This window comes from Stenella coeruleoalba, assembly GCF_951394435.1.
Source record: "Stenella coeruleoalba genome assembly, chromosome: 20".
NCBI classification, from domain to species: domain Eukaryota; kingdom Metazoa; phylum Chordata; class Mammalia; order Artiodactyla; family Delphinidae; genus Stenella; species Stenella coeruleoalba.
In genome coordinates this window covers 469,588-486,091 of record NC_137166.1, presented here as the reverse complement: position 1 = coordinate 486,091, position 16,504 = coordinate 469,588, and the positions used below count along the sequence as shown (strand labels likewise).

Here is a 16,504-nt window from a genome sequence, read left to right as displayed (position 1 = left end):
CAGTGGACCGCCAGGAAGTCTCAGAATTCCCTTCCTTTTTAAGGTTGAGTAATGTTCCCAGGTGCGGATGGACCACGGTTGGCTTATCCGCTCGTCTCTCGATGGACTCTGTTGGCTGTTGTGAATGATGCTGCTGTGAACATGGGCACACAGATCTCTTTTCAAGTCCCAGCCGCGTAGGACCCAGTTTTAATTTTTCTTTCATCATAATTCCAGTGCTGTTTTAGGTATTGTAGGTAAGGAAAACACTTTTTTCTCAAAGTAGTTTTGGTCTAAGAGAACCATTTATTTGTATTTTTTTAAAAATATTTATCTTTTATTTTGGCTGAGCCAGTCTTCGGTGCGGCGTGTGGGCTCTTAGTTGTGGCGTGCGTGAGGGATCTAGTTCTCTGACCAGGGATCGAACCCAGGCCCCCTGCATTGGGAGCGCAGTCTTACCCACTGGACCACCAGGAAGTCCCTATTCGTGTATTTATGTTCCTCTTTAAAGTATTCTCAGCGTTTGGGATGGTGGATCTGGTGGCCAGCGTGTGGGCAGTGGAATCTGATTGTGTGTGGCTAAGGGTGAAACTTTTTTATTTAGCCTCTCATTTTCAAAGAGTTTCAGACTTACAAAAACAATGGAAAAGCAGTCAGAGTTCCTATGACTATTCCCTTACCCCATGCAGCCCAGAGGCCGACGTGGATGAGGCCTGACACAGGTGTCCAGCAGCTGCCTCTGGCCTGCAGATATGCCCTTTCTGGCCCAGGGTCCAGCCCAGCCTCGCGTTGCTTACTTGTCCTGTCTCCTTGGTCTCCGGCCTGGGCCTGTCTTTATGTCCTTGTCCTCGTGACTGTGGCACTTCTTCCAGGCCAGGCCCGGGAAGGGACGCCCCCTGTGAGGCTGCTGTGTCCTCCGAGTGAGGCTGAGCCCCGCGTGTGTGGCAGGAGCCGCTCAACAGCCTTGGTGGCATCACTGTGCACGGCGGTGCCCCCGTGCCCCGACTCTGGTGCTGGGACGCGGGCCTGCAGCGCTGGGCAGGTCGGGCGCTGATGCAGGGGAGGCATTTCGTCATCTTTTCAGATGTGTGAGAAATCAAAGTGTGGTTTCTCACGGCAGAGGAAAGGGCTGCCTCGTTAGGTCCTGAGGATGGTTTGCGTCTGGAGCTGCCCCTGGCGACTTGCGTCTCCCTCTCGTCCGGGTGTCCGTCAGGATGGCTCAGGGACTCTGCCCCGTGGCCAGGGTCTGAGGAGCAAGCTTCCTGGGGAGGACATGCCTGGGAACTCGGTGTCTGTGCAGCTGAGATGAAGCTCTGGGGGTCGCTCCCTGGAGATGGGCCCTCCTGGGGCCCCTCACCCACCCCCGCTGCTCCCCGCTCTGAGCAGCCCCTCCCCGTGTGCTGGGCTGTGAGCAGCTGGACCCTGAGCGCCCCGTCTGGTCGTCCGCAAGTTGGACTCCGAGTCTCCAGAAACCCCGTGGCAGGGTTTGATGAGCGTGCTGTCGGAAGTGCTGCATCTCAGCCGCGGGGAACCTTGGTGATGCCGCGGGACACGGCAGAGCGTGTCTGGAAGCCACCGTCAAGCTCCGCGGCCCTGGCGGCCGTGCCAGACTCATGTTGTCCTGCGGCTGCCCGCCCGAGTGCTGGCCCCGGGGGGCTTGTGGGCCATGGGGGGACGCGGCGGGGTGCGCACCCCTCCTCCCCTCCCGTCCTCCGAGCCGGGGTTTCCTGACGTGTCGAGTAAGGCTGATGCGCGACCTCACCCATAGCTGTGACCGTGTGTGCGTGACGGTGGGGCTGCCTCGTGGCCCGCTGTGGCCGAGCACCTGGGCCCCGGGAGCAGTACCCCCCTCTCTCTGCTGCTGCTTTTTGCGCTTGAAGCCAGAGACCACCCTTCCGGGTGATGTGCACCCCCAGGAAGCGTTCCCAGCTGGCGCCTTCTCTGACGGGCCCCTCTGTGCCGCCAGGAGAGGAACAGCTTCCACCGGCTTTGCTGCAGCCGTGGGCCCCCCAGGCCCCGCCCCCCAGGCCGTGGAGCACCCCTCAGAGGCCCTGGCAGGGCTGGACCGCCGCCCGCGGGCCTTTGTGCACAGACACAGCTGAGCATTGAGGAGCCGTTGTCACCCCTCAGGGAGGAGCAGTGTCTGCTCATCCAAGTGCAGCGCGTGCAGCAAGTGCAGAGCGTGCAGTGGACCTGGTGCCGCAGTGGGAAGCCGGCAGGGGCGGGGCGCCTGCGCTCCCTCTCACAGCCCAGTGGGCGCAAGGAGGCCTTCGCTCCTCGCCCCCCACCATGGGCGTCTCCGTCCACACCCCCGTGGCCTCGATTCCGCCTGGAGTCTGTAGAAAGGCCCGGGTACCTAACCCCCAAGGACCTCCTGTACAGCGCAGGGAGCTGTAGTCAGCATCTTGTAACAACTTCTGATGGGAAAGAATCTGAAAAAGAATATGTATACGTATATACGAAAGAATAGTTGAATCACTGCGCTGTGATTCGGTGCTACAGCTGAAGCACTATAAATAAGCTATACTTCATTAAGAAAGCGAAAATTAATTAAGGAAAAAGAGGAAACTGCAGGTAGCGCTCACACGGCCTTTTCCGTGTTAGTCTGTGACCCGTGTTAAGTGAATTTCTGTGTGAGGTGTGAGGCTTGGTCACAGCTCACTTTGTGTGTGGACGTCCAGCCGCTCCAGCACCTCTTGTTGAAGTGCTGTCCTTCCTGCGCTGAGCCTTCAGCGTTGCGTGAGCCCAGCCGGGCGCCTCTGGAGAGCATGTTCTCGGCCCCCGGCTGCTGGTCCACGACTCTGTCCTCCTCACGCACACGTCCCTGTTACTTAGCTGAGCACTCATTCCTGAAGGTAGAGTCATTCCTCTCACTTCATTCAAGATAGTGGCAAGAGCAGACGTGGGGAGGATGTGAAGAGACTGGATCCCAGGTCTGTGCGTGAACCTGGACTCTGATTTGAGTGAAGCAGCTGTGATGACGCATCTGTGAAGCAGCAGGGGAAGCGAACCTGACCCCCTGCGGCGGGAGAGGGAGAACGTGCAGCCTCCCGGGAGACAGCTCGGCCGGCTCTGAACACGCTGGACACACACGGCACGTTGACCCGGTGTCCGCAAAACACGCGTGCACCAGTGTTCACTCGCTTGTAACAGCTGAAACCTGGAAAGAGGCCGTGTGTTCTGCGGTGGGTGCGTGCCTACGCCCTGATGTGTTCTCATGGGGGTACCAGGCAGCAGTGAAGAGACGCTCGCTGTTGTTATGCCCGACTGCCTGGCTGGGTCTCGGGGTTTATGCTGAGTGAAAAGGCCAGCCTCAAAAGGTTACAGGCCGTCTGCTTCAATTTATATGAGACCGTGTAAATGACAGTTCTGGGAAGGAGAACACGTGAGTGGCGAGGAGGGGACGAGGCTGTGCAGGGAGATCTTTGTGGCGGTGGGATCTGCCTCCGTCCGGGGTGGAGGCCGGGCACCGCGCAGAGAGATGCGTGCCCGTCAGACGGGGTTGCGGCAGCTTCAGCTCCACGTGGGAGCAAACCTGACACGCAGCCACGGGGACATCTGTACAGTTTCTGCCACTTGCGGTGTGCCCAGAGCTATGCCAGTCCCTGCTTGCTGCCGCAGAGGCCATGGCCGTCCTGCGGGAGTCCCCGCCTGGAGCTCCGGGCTCACGCTCACCCTGGCCCGGCTGCTGCTTCCTTCTGCACCCGTCATTCCTACTGTTTTTCAACATTTCACTGTTGTATAATCTCAGGATTCTGTGTTCACAGCCCCGGCCTATGGCAGGCAGGCGTTTGGGGAATCTGAGTGGGGAGCCCCGGCAGGTGTCCCAGGTAGCGCTCTGGGACTCGAGGCGGAGGGGCTCCTCCATCCCCAGGTGTCCCGGGAAGTGGACCCGGCCAGCTCTGCCCAGGGCCCCTCCCTCCAGCAGGCGTCTCATTTCCATTTCAGAGTTTCGCTTTTCCTAAAATTGAGCATAGGCAATCGGGGCAGAGGGGCTGGTGCATCACGTATGCTGGGTGGTGCTTGCTTTTGTCCGAGTTTATTTCAAAAGTCTGAGTTATTTTAAGATGCTGCCTTTGTGTTGGGAAGCAGACGCTTTTCTGCACTGTCCACTCTCGAGACGTGAGTGGGCCCAGGCTCCATGAGGTGTCTGGGCTCACCACATCCCAAAATGCAGAGCCCAGGCTGGGAGCCTGGTCTCTGGGAGACATTTCTTTGAAGTTCTGGAGTGATTTCCTTGGGGCTGGGTGTGGTTTGGGCTGTCCTGGTGGTGTCAACCCCTGGGCGAGGTGGGTGCCCTCCCTGGGTCGGGGCTACCTGGGCCCCTGGCCGCTGTCCTGGGATCGTGCAGTAGAGTGAAGGACTCTGATTTCACTTCCGTTGAAAGACTTTGTACAGGTGATTTGAAATTGTATTTGTCAATGTCAGTTTATTACAGATTAAGTTAGCAAAAGATGGATCCTGGCATCTTTATTTTTTAAACTTTGTGTCATGGAACTTTTCCGAAGCTGGGGAGAGCCTGCTTTGAGTGCCGTGCCCCAGCCCAGCCTCGGTGCCTGTCGTAACTACGGCCAGTTCTGTCTGCCAACACCCCTGCCTCTTCCCCCGTGGGTTAAAGCAGACCCAGAGTTCTGCACCTTCACTAGGAGAAATAACTCCCTATCATTGTGACACTTGTTCTTACTAGCATCTAACATCCAGTCGGGGTCAGATCCCCCCGGCTGCTTCGTGGGGCGTTTTTGCAATTGCTTTATTCAAATTAGCGTCCAGCCCAGGTTCACACATAGGTGTGGGCCGTTAGTGATGGTTTCTGGACTTGCTTTTAAATTCTCATGAGAGACCTGGGGCCCTCAGTCCCAGTGTCGGAGGAGACGTGTCCCCGATGTCCCTGGCAGTGGTGTGGGGAGGTGCCCCTTGCACCCCGGGAACACTTCCTGCAGGGCTGCTGTCTGGATGTGGAGGATGGCCTTGGAGGGCAGACCGAGCTCTGGCCTGCGCTTCTGCCTCTGGGCCGCGGCCTGGGGAGGAAGTGGTGGGTCCTGCTCTTGTGGTTTTGGTGGAAGCGCTCAGGAGGGACGGGCCCGGGTGGGTCCACAGCTCTGCGTTCAGGTGCCCCGCCTCTCCCGCCCCATGTCCCTCAAGGGGGCCTGTGGGGAAGCTTCCGGGCTGGGGGCCCCACCCTAACAGCTGCTGTCTGTTCCTTCAGGAATGGGCACCACCGACCATGTCATCGTCCTTGCGGCCACCAACCGAGCTGACATTTTGGACAACGCTCTGCTGAGGCCAGGCCGACTGGACCGACACGTGTTCATCGACCTTCCCACGCTGCAGGTCAGTGCGGCCTGGCTGGCCTTTCCGGGCCTCGGCTCCCTGCTCTTCTGGGTTTTTTTGTTTTAAATTTTATTTATTTATTTATATTTTTTGGCCGTGTTGGTTCCTCGTTGCTGCGCGCGGGCTTTCTCTAGTTGCGGCGAGCAGGGGCTACTCTTCGTGCAGTGCGCAGGCTTCTCATTGCAGTGGCTTCTCTTGTTGAGGAGCACGGGCTCTAGGTGCATGGGCTTCAGTAGTTGTGACGCGCGGGCTTCAGTAGTTGTGGCACATGGCCTCAGTAGTTGCGGCTCGCGGGCTCTAGAGTGCAGGCTCAGTAGTTGTGGCGCACGGGCTTAGCCGCTCCGCGGCGTGTGGGATCTTTCTGGATCAGGGCTGGAACCCGTGTCCCCTGCACTGGTAGGCAGATTCCTAACCGCTGCGCCACTAGGGAAGCCCCTCTTCTCCTGGTTTTGATCCTTGTTGTTTTCCTCTTTATCCTGAAACGTCTGGGCCGAGTCCTGCGGCACAGTCTTCGCAGAGCCTCAGAGCCGTGTGCTGCATGGCTTTGGAGCACGAGCTGCACGGCTGCCCTGACGGGGTGGAGGGTGTGAGCCCCAGGGACCTCTCGGCCCCTCTGACCACACTTCCTCAGGCCTCTGCTCGGACGTCCACCTCCAGGGGGTTGGGCCTTTGTGGTGGCCGCCCGGGGAGCAGGAGCCTAGCGTGGCTGAGGACCCAGCAGGAGCAGGGGAGGGTTTGGAAGGTGAGCGTGGCAGGTGGCTGGTGGGTTAACGTTCCTGCAAAGACCGACGTGGGGGTCAGGGCCGGGCCCGGGAACACCCAGCCTTGTCCTGTCGTAGGTTGTGGCCTGCCACTGCTTCCGAAGGCCTGGATTCCCGTCTTCCTGACGTGTCACACAGGATACAAAATAACCTTTGCTACCTGTGATGTGTGACGTGCTTTATCTTCTCTTGTCTCCTTTTTTCCTTCCGGTTTTGAAACGCTGCCTGCAGCCCTGAGTTGGTTTCTCGGAGCAAAAGCTGACCTCTCGGCCGGTGGCTCCCGAGTGTCAGCTGGCGGGAGCCTGCACCCGTGTCCTTTGACCCGTGTCCCCTGTCCCGTGTCCCGCAGGAAAGGAGGGAGATCTTTGAGCAGCACCTGAGGAGCCTGAAGCTGACGCGGGCCAGCAGCTTTTACTCCCAGCGGCTGGCGGAGCTGACGCCGGGCTTCAGCGGTAGGGGCACGGGTCTCTGTCTGGGGCTGGAGAGGGCGGAGGGGGCCAGCACAGCCGGGGTGGGAGTGAGGTGTACACGCAGCAGGCAGAGGTAAGAGGACTCTCCTCCCCGAGGTTCTGTCGCCTGTGCACGCCCCCCCACCCCCGGCAGTCCTGGTGGTCCTGCCTTTGTTCCGCTCCTCCCCACTGGGGGCTGACCTGCAAGGCCACGTCTCCTCCCGGCCCCCCTGCCCTCCCCCACGGTCTCCGTGTGTCACAAATCAGGTTTCTTTTCTGTATGGCTCTCGTTTTGCAGGGTACTATAAGTAGAAACCCCTTTTATCGTGGTATAAATTTCTTCCCTTTGGACTTTGTTTAACGTCCTGAACTAGAACCTCATGGGTGTCAGAGAGCCTTTCTCATCCCTCGACGTCTGTGTGGAACACTAGGTGGAAGGAACCAGCAGGGGTCCAGAGAGGCGGCTGACCTCAGCCCTGCGGCCGCTCGAGGGGAATGGGGCAGCCCCCTCCTCCCGACCCCCATCTCTCTGCGTCTGCTTGAGTGCCACCCCCGTGCCCACAGGCGCTGACATCGCCAACATCTGTAACGAGGCCGCACTGCACGCTGCGCGGGAGGGGCACACGGCCGTGCACACGTCCAACCTGGACTACGCGGTGGAACGCGTCTTTGCTGGTACATGGACCCGCCCACGGGTGGGGGGCAGACCTAGACGCCGCGCGACAGAATTATTGCCCAAGAGGGAAGACGGGTCAAGAGTTCCTGTTTTTACGTCAGGCCTTAACAGTGTGACTTACTCTCGTTAGTTTAAGATACTGTGCAAACAGAAATATCATAGGGTGTCACAAGCTCAAATGTGAGTGTCCTCAGCCCATCGGCCAACGTGCGGGGCCTGAGCGCCGGACAGGCCCCTGCCCACATCGCCAGGGGTTGGCAGCTGCGCCCCGGGCGAGGAGGAGGCCTGCTCTGCAGGAGGCTCCGTGCTCTGTGTTGGGCGGGGCCGGCGCCTGCAGCTGTGCTCACCTGCTGCCGTACGAGGGGTCCTTGGCCTTCTGTGAGGAGAGCAGGACGAGCTCCCACAGCCCGGGGGCAACACCAGAGGCCATCAGTGCGCCTCGTCCTCCCGCAGGGTTTAGAGCAAGTCATTGAGGGTGGCACCAAGGAGCAGGCCCCTCCCACAGGTGGGCCCGCCACCCGCAGTTTGAGTTCAGACCTAGGACAGGTGCCTCTGCAGCCTGGGCACAAGCCAGCGTCACAGTTTCTCGCTGTAAATTACGTTTTGTGTAAGCCATTTCTTTTACGTGGAAAGTGACGCGCTTACAGCGAGAGTATCCGAACGGGAAAGACTAGAGAAAACCCGTCCAGAGTCCTGCCTGGGTGTGTGGTGCCTCGAGCGGGGTACTCCCGAGCTGCAGCGGCTGCTCCTGGGCCCGGCTCTGGGTGGGGCGATCCGACTGCCACAGCCAGTGCGTCTCAGGACGTGTCCCCTCACAGCGGGTGCTGGGGGTAGTCCCGGTCGCGTGATTTACCAAGTACCCTGAGCCTAGAGCTTGTTCAGGGTGCAGAGGTGGAAACATGCGTCTGTGTGGACGGTTGGGGACAGCGGACAGGACCTCAGCAGTGACTTGAGGGGGATGCCTGTAAGGTTGCGAGGTAAGGGGTCAGTTACTCGGGCAGGACCGGAGAGCGGGGGCTGCGGCTGCCCTGCCAGGTCTGGGGGCCGGCAGGAGACCCGAGCTCGTGCCGTCGGCCCCGCAGCCCTGTGAGGGCCTTGCCTGAGGGGCTGCTGTTGGCAGCATATACACAAGTGGGGCGAGCGAGGCCTCGCTTTGGTGCCACGAGCACGCGCCTGGCCGCGTATCCGGGGTGGCCGCGCGCCTGAGCTCACCTTCCTGGGTGTTCTTTCAGGGGCCGCCAAGAAGAGCCAGGTGCTTTCCAAGGAAGAGCAGAAGGTGGTTGCGCTGCACGAGTCAGGCCACGCCCTGGTGGGCTGGCTGCTGGAGCACACGGAGGCCGTGGGGAAGGTGGGTGCGGCGCCTGGGCCTGGCCGAGCCCGCTGTGGAAGGCCCACACGCTTGTGCGTGGAGGGGGCGCAGGGTCGGCGGCCCAGGCACGGGGCGGGGTGGCCGCGGTCGCCCGTGGAGCTGAGGATTGCCAGGGTTGCCGTCAGCTCCGGGACGTGCTGATTTCGTGACTCCTGAGTTTAGAAAGCAGTGAGGTGAGCACACATCGTGTATTTGGCAGGCGTACCGTCGTAACGCCCCCTCAGCTGTGTGCTTTCGTGACCAGGGGTCCCTGAGTGGCCCCTGCGGACGGGGCCCGTGTTTGGGGCGTGGGTGCCCCGTGTGGAGGGTTGTAACTGTGCCCTCCACAGGGGCCTGAGCCGGGGGCTTGGTCCCCCCAGCTGAGGAGGAGCTGCCTTGCTCCTTGTTCCGTGACCCCCGAAGACGGGGCTGTGCGGCAGCTGCAGCCCGCGTGTGGTGTTTCCCCGGGGGTGACGGCTGCAGCGGCACGTTGCCAGTCGGGCTTCGTCGGCCGGTGTCCTGCTGCTCAGGCCGGTCCCCGCTGTGTCCTGGGCAGAGTGCTGTGGCGAAGGCCTGTGTGTGCAGGAGCTGCCCGCCGAGAAGACCCAGGGATCAAGATAAATGTTTTCATGCAGTATCTCAAAAAAGTAACATGGGAAAGTCCATGGTGAAGTAAATACCCTAATTTAAAATTGCCCGTTCTTAGGGTTTTCCATTCGACGACAGAGAGTCAGGCAGACTAGTCGTGCCGAGAAAGCCCCTTGCCCATGCTCGGCACTCCGCCAGGCGAGGTGGGGACGTGTCCTCCTCGGAGCCTCAGGGTGGCCTCCTGCTGCCAGAACCCTGCCCCATGGGCTCACCAGGCGCGGGCTGTGGGTGGGAGCATGGGCAGCGCAGGGCCCTTGGCGGGCTGTCCCGTCCTCGTCACCTTTCCTTCCCTCGCGGACGCGTGGTTGGGTGCAGCTGCTTCACGCCCCAACAGTGTGGGAGCCCTTCTCCGTGATGCTGTTATAAACATGGGGACAGTCACATTTGCTCCCTGCTTTGAACCCTCTGATTGAAGAGTGTCTTACTGCACCCCCCAATCTCTGAGGCCTACATCCTGCCCACTAACTGGGGCCACCTCTGTTCTGCAGGTGTCCATCACGCCGCGGACCAACGCAGCCCTGGGCTTCACTCAGATTCTCCCAAGAGACCAGCACCTCTTCACCAGGGAGCAGCTGTTTGAGCGGATGTGCATGGCCCTCGGCGGCCGTGCGTCCGAGTCCATCTCCTTCAACAGGGTCACTTCCGGTGAGGGGCTGGCGCCCACACGACTTCCGCCCCCGCAGCCATCCTGCGTGAGGGGTGGTGAACCCGATGGAGGGGTCTGAGTAGCAGGTGCAAATGCAGTTTTGAATTCCATTAAGTGTTTCTAAAAGATGAGCTGTGGTCAAAGGAGGTTTGGAACTAAGCAAGACTTTCTAGATGATTCAGTTGTTACAAAAGCTTTTCCCGGGCTTCCCTGGTGACGCAGTGGTTGAGAGTCCGCCTGCCGATGCAGGGGACACGGGTTCGTGCCCCGGTCCGGGAAGATCCCACATGCCGCGGAGCGGCTGGGCCCGTGAGCCATGGCCGCTGGGCCTGCGCGTCCGGAGCCTGTGCTCTGCAACGGGAGAGGCCACAACAGTGAGAGGCCCACACAACGGAAAAAAAAGAAAAAGCTTTTCCCCACGTGCAGACTGTAAGCGGAGCTAGGTGGTCTCGCTGGGCCGTCAGGAGGTGGAGGAGGTTCTGGGAGACTCGGGGCCCCACGGACCTGGATGTTGCCAGGTCACTGCCGGCGCCATGAATCCAGAGATGCACCCCGAGGAGTTGTTTTCGTTGTTTTTGCTTTTTTTGCGGAAGCCCCTGAGGAGTTGTTTTTTAAATAAAAGAGCATTTTTTTAACTTTTAAGGACCAGTGACAGGATACAGTTGTCCCCGGGTACCCTGCTCTGCTCTCAGGGGTCGGCAGGGCCCCGGGTGCCTCGACCTACACCTCCAGGAAAGAACCCCCTTTTCTGACCCCTCACTCCAGCGGCACAGGACGACCTGAGGAAGGTCACGCGCATCGCCTACTCCATGGTGAAGCAGTTCGGGATGGCGCCCAGCATCGGGCCTATCTCCTTCCCTGAGGCCCAGGACGGCATCCCAGGCATCGGACGGCGTCCCTTCAGCCAGGGCCTCCAGCAGATGATGGACCATGTGAGTCCTCCCTGGTCCTGAGCTGCATGCGGGTGGGAGACAGGCCTCGTGTGTGCTGGCTGTGTGCCCAGAGAAGTTGTGCAAGGGCCTGCTGGCGCCCAGTGGGACCGTAGACAACACAGGACTGTGAGGGACGTCAAATAAGTATATGTCTCCAGTGATGGAGCCAGCACCTGTGAGCCCTGCAGCTGCCCACGGGAGATGACCGCAGTGTCGCTGGCACGTAGGCAGCCGTGGGCGTGGAGGACAGACGTGGGTTCGGGGCTCCAGGAGCTGGCGGGCTGTCTGCTGGGCAGGCCCCTTGAACAGGGCATTCCCGGGGCTGGGGTGGGGGCAGGAGGCCCTTGACAGCCTTGCTCTCCTGTTCGTTGTAAGACACGAAAGGCCGTGTTCCTGAACCTGTGTTTCTTCTGTGTACCTTAGCGCCAGGGCCGGGCCGCAGGGGACCCCGCGTGTGGTGGCCAGCCGCCCTGGCCCATCACAGACCCTTCTCTTCCCTTTGCAGGAAGCGAGGCTGCTGGTGGCCGCGGCCTACAGGCACACTGAGAAGGTGCTTCGGGACAACCTGGACAAGCTGCAGGCGGTGAGCCCCCACCACTCCCCGGGGCCCTGTGCCTGCCTGTCCCGCCAGGAGCTGGGCCTGCCGTCACTGCCCTGCTGACGCAGCCGCTCACCCCTCCCGTGCACAGCACTCCAGAAAACGACATAACCAGCGAGGCCCACCCACCTCAACTGAACGTAGCACCTTTTGTACCTCGTTTAGCTTTGTATCATTGAACCTCTCAGGCCAGTTCCTTCAGAGGAGACGGAGGGACATCGCCAACCCTCCTGGGCCGTTACCCAGTTTCAGCCAGTAGTGGGGTCTGGTCGACGCTGTGTAGTCCTTTTCCAGCTCTTACCCTTCTCCTGGAACTTTTAAACTAAATTGTAAAGCTTAGCATAGTTTTAGGTGCCCATGGAAGCGCCAGATACAGCACAGAGCCCTCTGCCCCCAGCTGATCCCCTTGTGTTAACATCTCCCATCAGTGGGGCGCGTTCCCCACAACACAGTGACCAGCCGACGCGGACACGGCGGCGTTAACCGCAGTCCACACTTCAGCCGCCTCGCCCAGCGCTTACCCCGCCTTCCGGTTGGTCGTCACGTCCGTCAGGCCCTCCTGGCTGGCACGGCTCCCTCCTGTTGCTGATGGCAGTGCAGGAGGGCTGGGCTGGTGTGTGTGGAACGTCCCCCAGTTGGGCTCTGTCTGGTGTCCTCATCGCCAGCCTGAGCTGTTGGGTTTGGAGGCGACCACAGAGGTGAAGCTTCCGTGGACCCGGAGGGGGTGCAGCTCTCTGTGGACGGGCCGTCCTGTGAAGGACACTGTTTCTTCAGCGTGATGTTGTGGGCGTCGTGTTGTGGGGCCCCGAGAGCAGCAGCGCCTGCCCGCCGGGAGCCGTGCGGAACCCACCAGGACCGGCCCGCTGCCGTGTGGGGCTCCCGTGTGCGCTGGGACCTGCTTGCGCCGTCCGGGCGTGCCTGGGCTGAGCACCATAGAGCTGGCCCCCGAGTGCCACCTTCACAGCCGGCCCTCCCTGCCCGCGATTCTGCATCTGCGGGTCGTGGGTCTCATAGTCCTGCAGTCACGTTCACTGAAGAAATCCGCGTAGGAGCGGACCCGCACACTTCAAGCCCGTGTTGCCCAGGGCCAGCTGTCGGAGCGGCCGGCGTGGGGGCGATGGGAACCCCTCAGCAGCGGGTGTGGCGGCTCTTCGTGGGCCCCTCCCCTGGTCCCATCGAGGCGGTCCTGCCCGCCAGCTCCACTGCCCTCATGCTGACGCTCACGCGTGTTTGTGAAAGAAGTTGAAGTTGCCCCAAATAAACAGGTTGGGAAGGGAAGCAGAAAGCTTAATGAGGCTGGCAGCTGGCCTTTTCTCCAAGGCGGAGTCAGGGAGCGGTTCTGCGCTCTCAGCCGCCCGCCCGGCTGGCGGGTCCGGGGGCTGGGCCCTCCCTCCACCGTGCCCTGCTCTCAAAGGGCTCTTGTCCGGGCGCTCGTCAGCTGCTCACACTGGCCTCTTGTTCTTGCAGCTGTCGAACGCCCTGCTGGAAAAGGAAGTGATCAACTACGAGGACATCGAGGCCCTCATCGGCCCGCCCCCCCATGGGCCCAAGAAGAGGATTGCGCCGCAGAGGTGGAGCGACGCCCAGAGGGAGAAGCGGGAGGCGGGGGAGGCGGAGGCGGCCGGCAGCAGCTCCTGCAGGGGGAGGAGCAGTCCTGGCCCCGATAGCTGGACCACCTTGCTGGCCGCCCGAGACGGTCCCTCCTCTCAGCCCTCGCAGGTCTCAGCTCAAGGCCCCTGAGATCTATTTGTTGACTTCCCTGCCCGGGATAAGTAAATGTCTCTGCAGAGACGCACGGTTTCATTCGTGTTTGTGAGTCGTTCTCGCCTGTGGGAGGGTCACCGGTGCGCACGGAGCGCCCCATCTTGTGGGGGCCCTGAACAGCCTCGTGGTGCGGGGCCTGGGCCGGGCTCCTCCCGGCTCCTGAGACTTGGTCAGGATGCTCAGGGCTCCGCCGTGACAGGGCCTCCAAGCCCCTCATTGCTTGTCCTCCACGGGGCCCTGTCCTGGGCTCGCTCATCAGTGGGTCACAGGGACAGGCACTGGGCCTGGAGGAGTGAAGCACCGTCACCTGCTGCCGCGTGGACGGGTGCACACAAGGGGCCCTGGGGGGACACCTGGGAACTGTGACCACTAATAAATGCTGTGGATGGAGGCCTCTGTTTCCTGCGTGGTCAGCTCTGCCCCGAGGGCCGTCCTGGGTCACGGATACTATATTCACACGGTGTGATGTCAGCTGCGAGGTGACCAGTTGGGACCCCTCCCTCTTGTAGGACTCTGGGAGGGAGGGTGTGGGACAGATGGACGGGTTGCAGTCGGCCCCCGAGTCCCCGGCGGTGTGACCCACTTGGGGGCTCCCACCTGCTCCTCGTTGCTTCCACCTCCCCTGTGCATTGGCGCCCCGAGGAAGCTCATGGGGGCGAGCGGCCCAAGAGATGCTTCACCATCTGCCCCAGTTCCCCAGGTTCCTTCCCAAAGATCGGCCGAGGGTTCAGAGGGTGAGGCTGGCGTCTTCGCCATGGGGCGGCCTCTGTAATCTCACACGGATGTGGCTGTGCTCAGCCCCTCGTGGTTTACCATTAAAATGGCCCACGTCTGGTGACGCTTAGCCAGGAATAGGATGGAAGTGGCGTGAAGCGGGCTGCCTTGCTATAGTGGAGGAAGGTGCAGCCTGGCTTCCCAGGGCTGGCCAGCGAGTGGGCTCACGGCCGCCCAGCAGGGAGGGCTGCGGGGACGGTGCTCTGATGGACAGAAGGGAGTTGTCCTAGGTGACGTGACCTCCCAGTCCTCAGGCATGGCACCCGCAGGGCGCACTGGGCACAGGGCCTGTGCACCTCTGCTGCCTCTCACGCCTCCCTTACAGGGCTCCCGGAGGTGAAGGGGATTCTCCCAATAGCAGCTCGTGGTCCCCTGGAGCAGCCAGACTGCGCTGGGCAACCTGCCCCTGCCCAGCAGAGCGGGTACATCGTGGCCTGACGGTAAATGTACATTTAATACAATCAGAGCCCCAGAAGACCAGTGAAGACTATTAGATGAAGTAACTTAGAGTTCTTACATCATCATACAAGTTGTTTTCCACTCTCGTTTATGCTCATATAAACATGGGTTTTTATTTTTTTGTTGAGGTACTTCGTATTTGTTTCAGGCGTACAACACAGTGATTCCTATTTGTTTGTATTGTGCCGTGATCACCACGGTTAGTCAGTTAACACTGGTCACCACACATAGTTACGGGAGCTTTTTTTTTGTGATGAGAACTTTAAAGATCCACTCTCTTGGGACTTCCCTGGTGGTGCAGTGGTTGAGGGTCCACCTGCCAAAGCAGGGGACACGGATTCGGTCCCTGGTCCGGGAAGATCCCACATGCCACGGAGCAGCTGGGCCCATGTGCCACAACTGCTGGGCCAGCGCTCCGGAGCCCACGAGCCACAACTGCTGAGCCCAAGTGCCGCAATTACTGAGGCCTGTGCGCCTGCAGCCCGTGCTCTGCAGCAGGAGAGGCCACTGCAATGAAAGGGCCTTGTACCGTGGCGAGGAGGGGCCACTGCTCACCTCAGTTGGAGAGGGCCCGTGCGCAGCAGCGAGGACACAACACAGCCAAAGATAAATAGATAATTAATTTAAAAAGATCCACTCTTAGCAACTTTCAGATAAGATACTTGTGATTATAATAACGTACTTCCAGGTGCTCACTTACATTAGGTGTCCCTCATATTACAGGACTCTCTCAGCCTCTATCAGGTTTACGTGCTGGCTGCGACTTTGGTAAGTTGAGAGGCCGGGTGGTTGAGTTCTGTGATGAAACACCGTAAAATTATCCTGTCCTTGCTGAGTTGTTCGGCTCCTGCTTTTCCTAATTCAACCAGCAGCCCATATTTATGACAGCGTGCTAATTTTTGCAAAGTGCTCTAGGAACCTGACTTTTGTGTGTGTCAAAACACAATAAAAACACGTTGCCGCTGTGAGATTAATTATTTTTATCAACTAATTTTTTTTGGCTGTGCCCAGCGGCTTGTGGGATCTTAGTTCCCCCACCAGGGATTGAACCTGGGCCTTCGGCAGTGAAAGCACACAGTCCTAACCGCTGGACCGCCAGGGAATTCCCTAAGATTAATTTTAAAAATCAAGACTGTGTGTCAGGGACTTTCCTGGTGGTCGAATGGCTAAGACTCGGTGTTCCCAATGCAGGGGGCCTAGGTTCAATCCCCAGTCAGGGAACTAGATCCCACATGCTGCAACTAAGAATTCACATGCCACAACTAAAGATGCCATGTGCCACAGCTAAGACCTGGTGCTGTCAAATAAATAAATAAATAAAGACTGTGTGTCAGAGGGCTCCAGGAGCTAGCGTTGACTATCTTTGGAGGGGGCCAGTCAGGTGTAGGTGTGGCGCAAGCAATTGGGGCACAATTAAAAGGAAATTCTGGGAGGCTGTGCATACCCCACCCCTCCAGGGCGCTCCTCCAGGAACCCTGACCCCAGTGAGTGCTAAGTCCAGCGGCATTAGCCAGTCCTTTCAGTGGCCCTTGCAGGCCCAAGCCCGGGACAAAAGCCCCTCTGCAGAGTTGTGCCGTGGAGTTCTGTGGCAAGGAGGCAGGGGCTGTCCCTCTAGCTGAAGACTTTTTTATTTTTAATTTATTTTTGGCTCCGTTGGCTCTTTGTCGTTGGGTCCTCGTTGCTGCGCGTGGGCTTTCTCTAGTTGTGGTGAGCAGGGGCTACTCTTCATTGCGGTGCACAGGCTTCTCATTGCAGTGGCTTCTCTTGTTGCGGAGCATGGGCTCTAGGCATGCGGGCTCAGTAGTTGTGGCTCGTGGGCTGTAGAGCACAGGCTCAGTAGTTGTGGCGCACAGGGGATCTTCCCAGACCAGGGATCGAACCCGTGTCCCCTGCATTGGCAGGCGGATTCTTAACCACTGCACCACCATAGAAGTCCCTAGCTGAAGACTTTTAAAACCCTGAGCCAACAAGTCTGTGTGTCAAGAAGGATGCCTACATAACAGTTCACTTCTTTCATCTTCCCAGCTGGGAAACAGCTCTCAGCAGAACATCACATGGGAACTTTGGGCCTTGCTAATTCTGCATATTCCTCAAGGATGTAAGTATGGACCATTCAGGTGTCGAAAAACTGTGTGGCCG

General features: G+C 59.7%; 1 protein-coding gene across 1 annotated transcript in view; it reads left to right on the top strand.

The window, feature by feature from the left end:
- SPG7 (SPG7 matrix AAA peptidase subunit, paraplegin) overlaps positions 1-13,618 on the top strand; it is a 31,032-nt gene extending 17,414 nt beyond the window's left edge. The window contains 9 exon segments of the mRNA XM_079907151.1: positions 5,186-5,310; positions 6,421-6,523; positions 7,085-7,195; positions 8,429-8,544; positions 9,681-9,837; positions 10,604-10,770; positions 11,276-11,353; positions 12,836-12,986; positions 12,989-13,618. Of these exon segments, the coding sequence (XP_079763277.1) occupies positions 5,186-5,310; positions 6,421-6,523; positions 7,085-7,195; positions 8,429-8,544; positions 9,681-9,837; positions 10,604-10,770; positions 11,276-11,353; positions 12,836-12,986; positions 12,989-13,035 (1,055 nt within the window). The 3' untranslated portion in view covers positions 13,036-13,618.
- Positions 13,619-16,504: the final 2,886 nt, after the last annotated feature.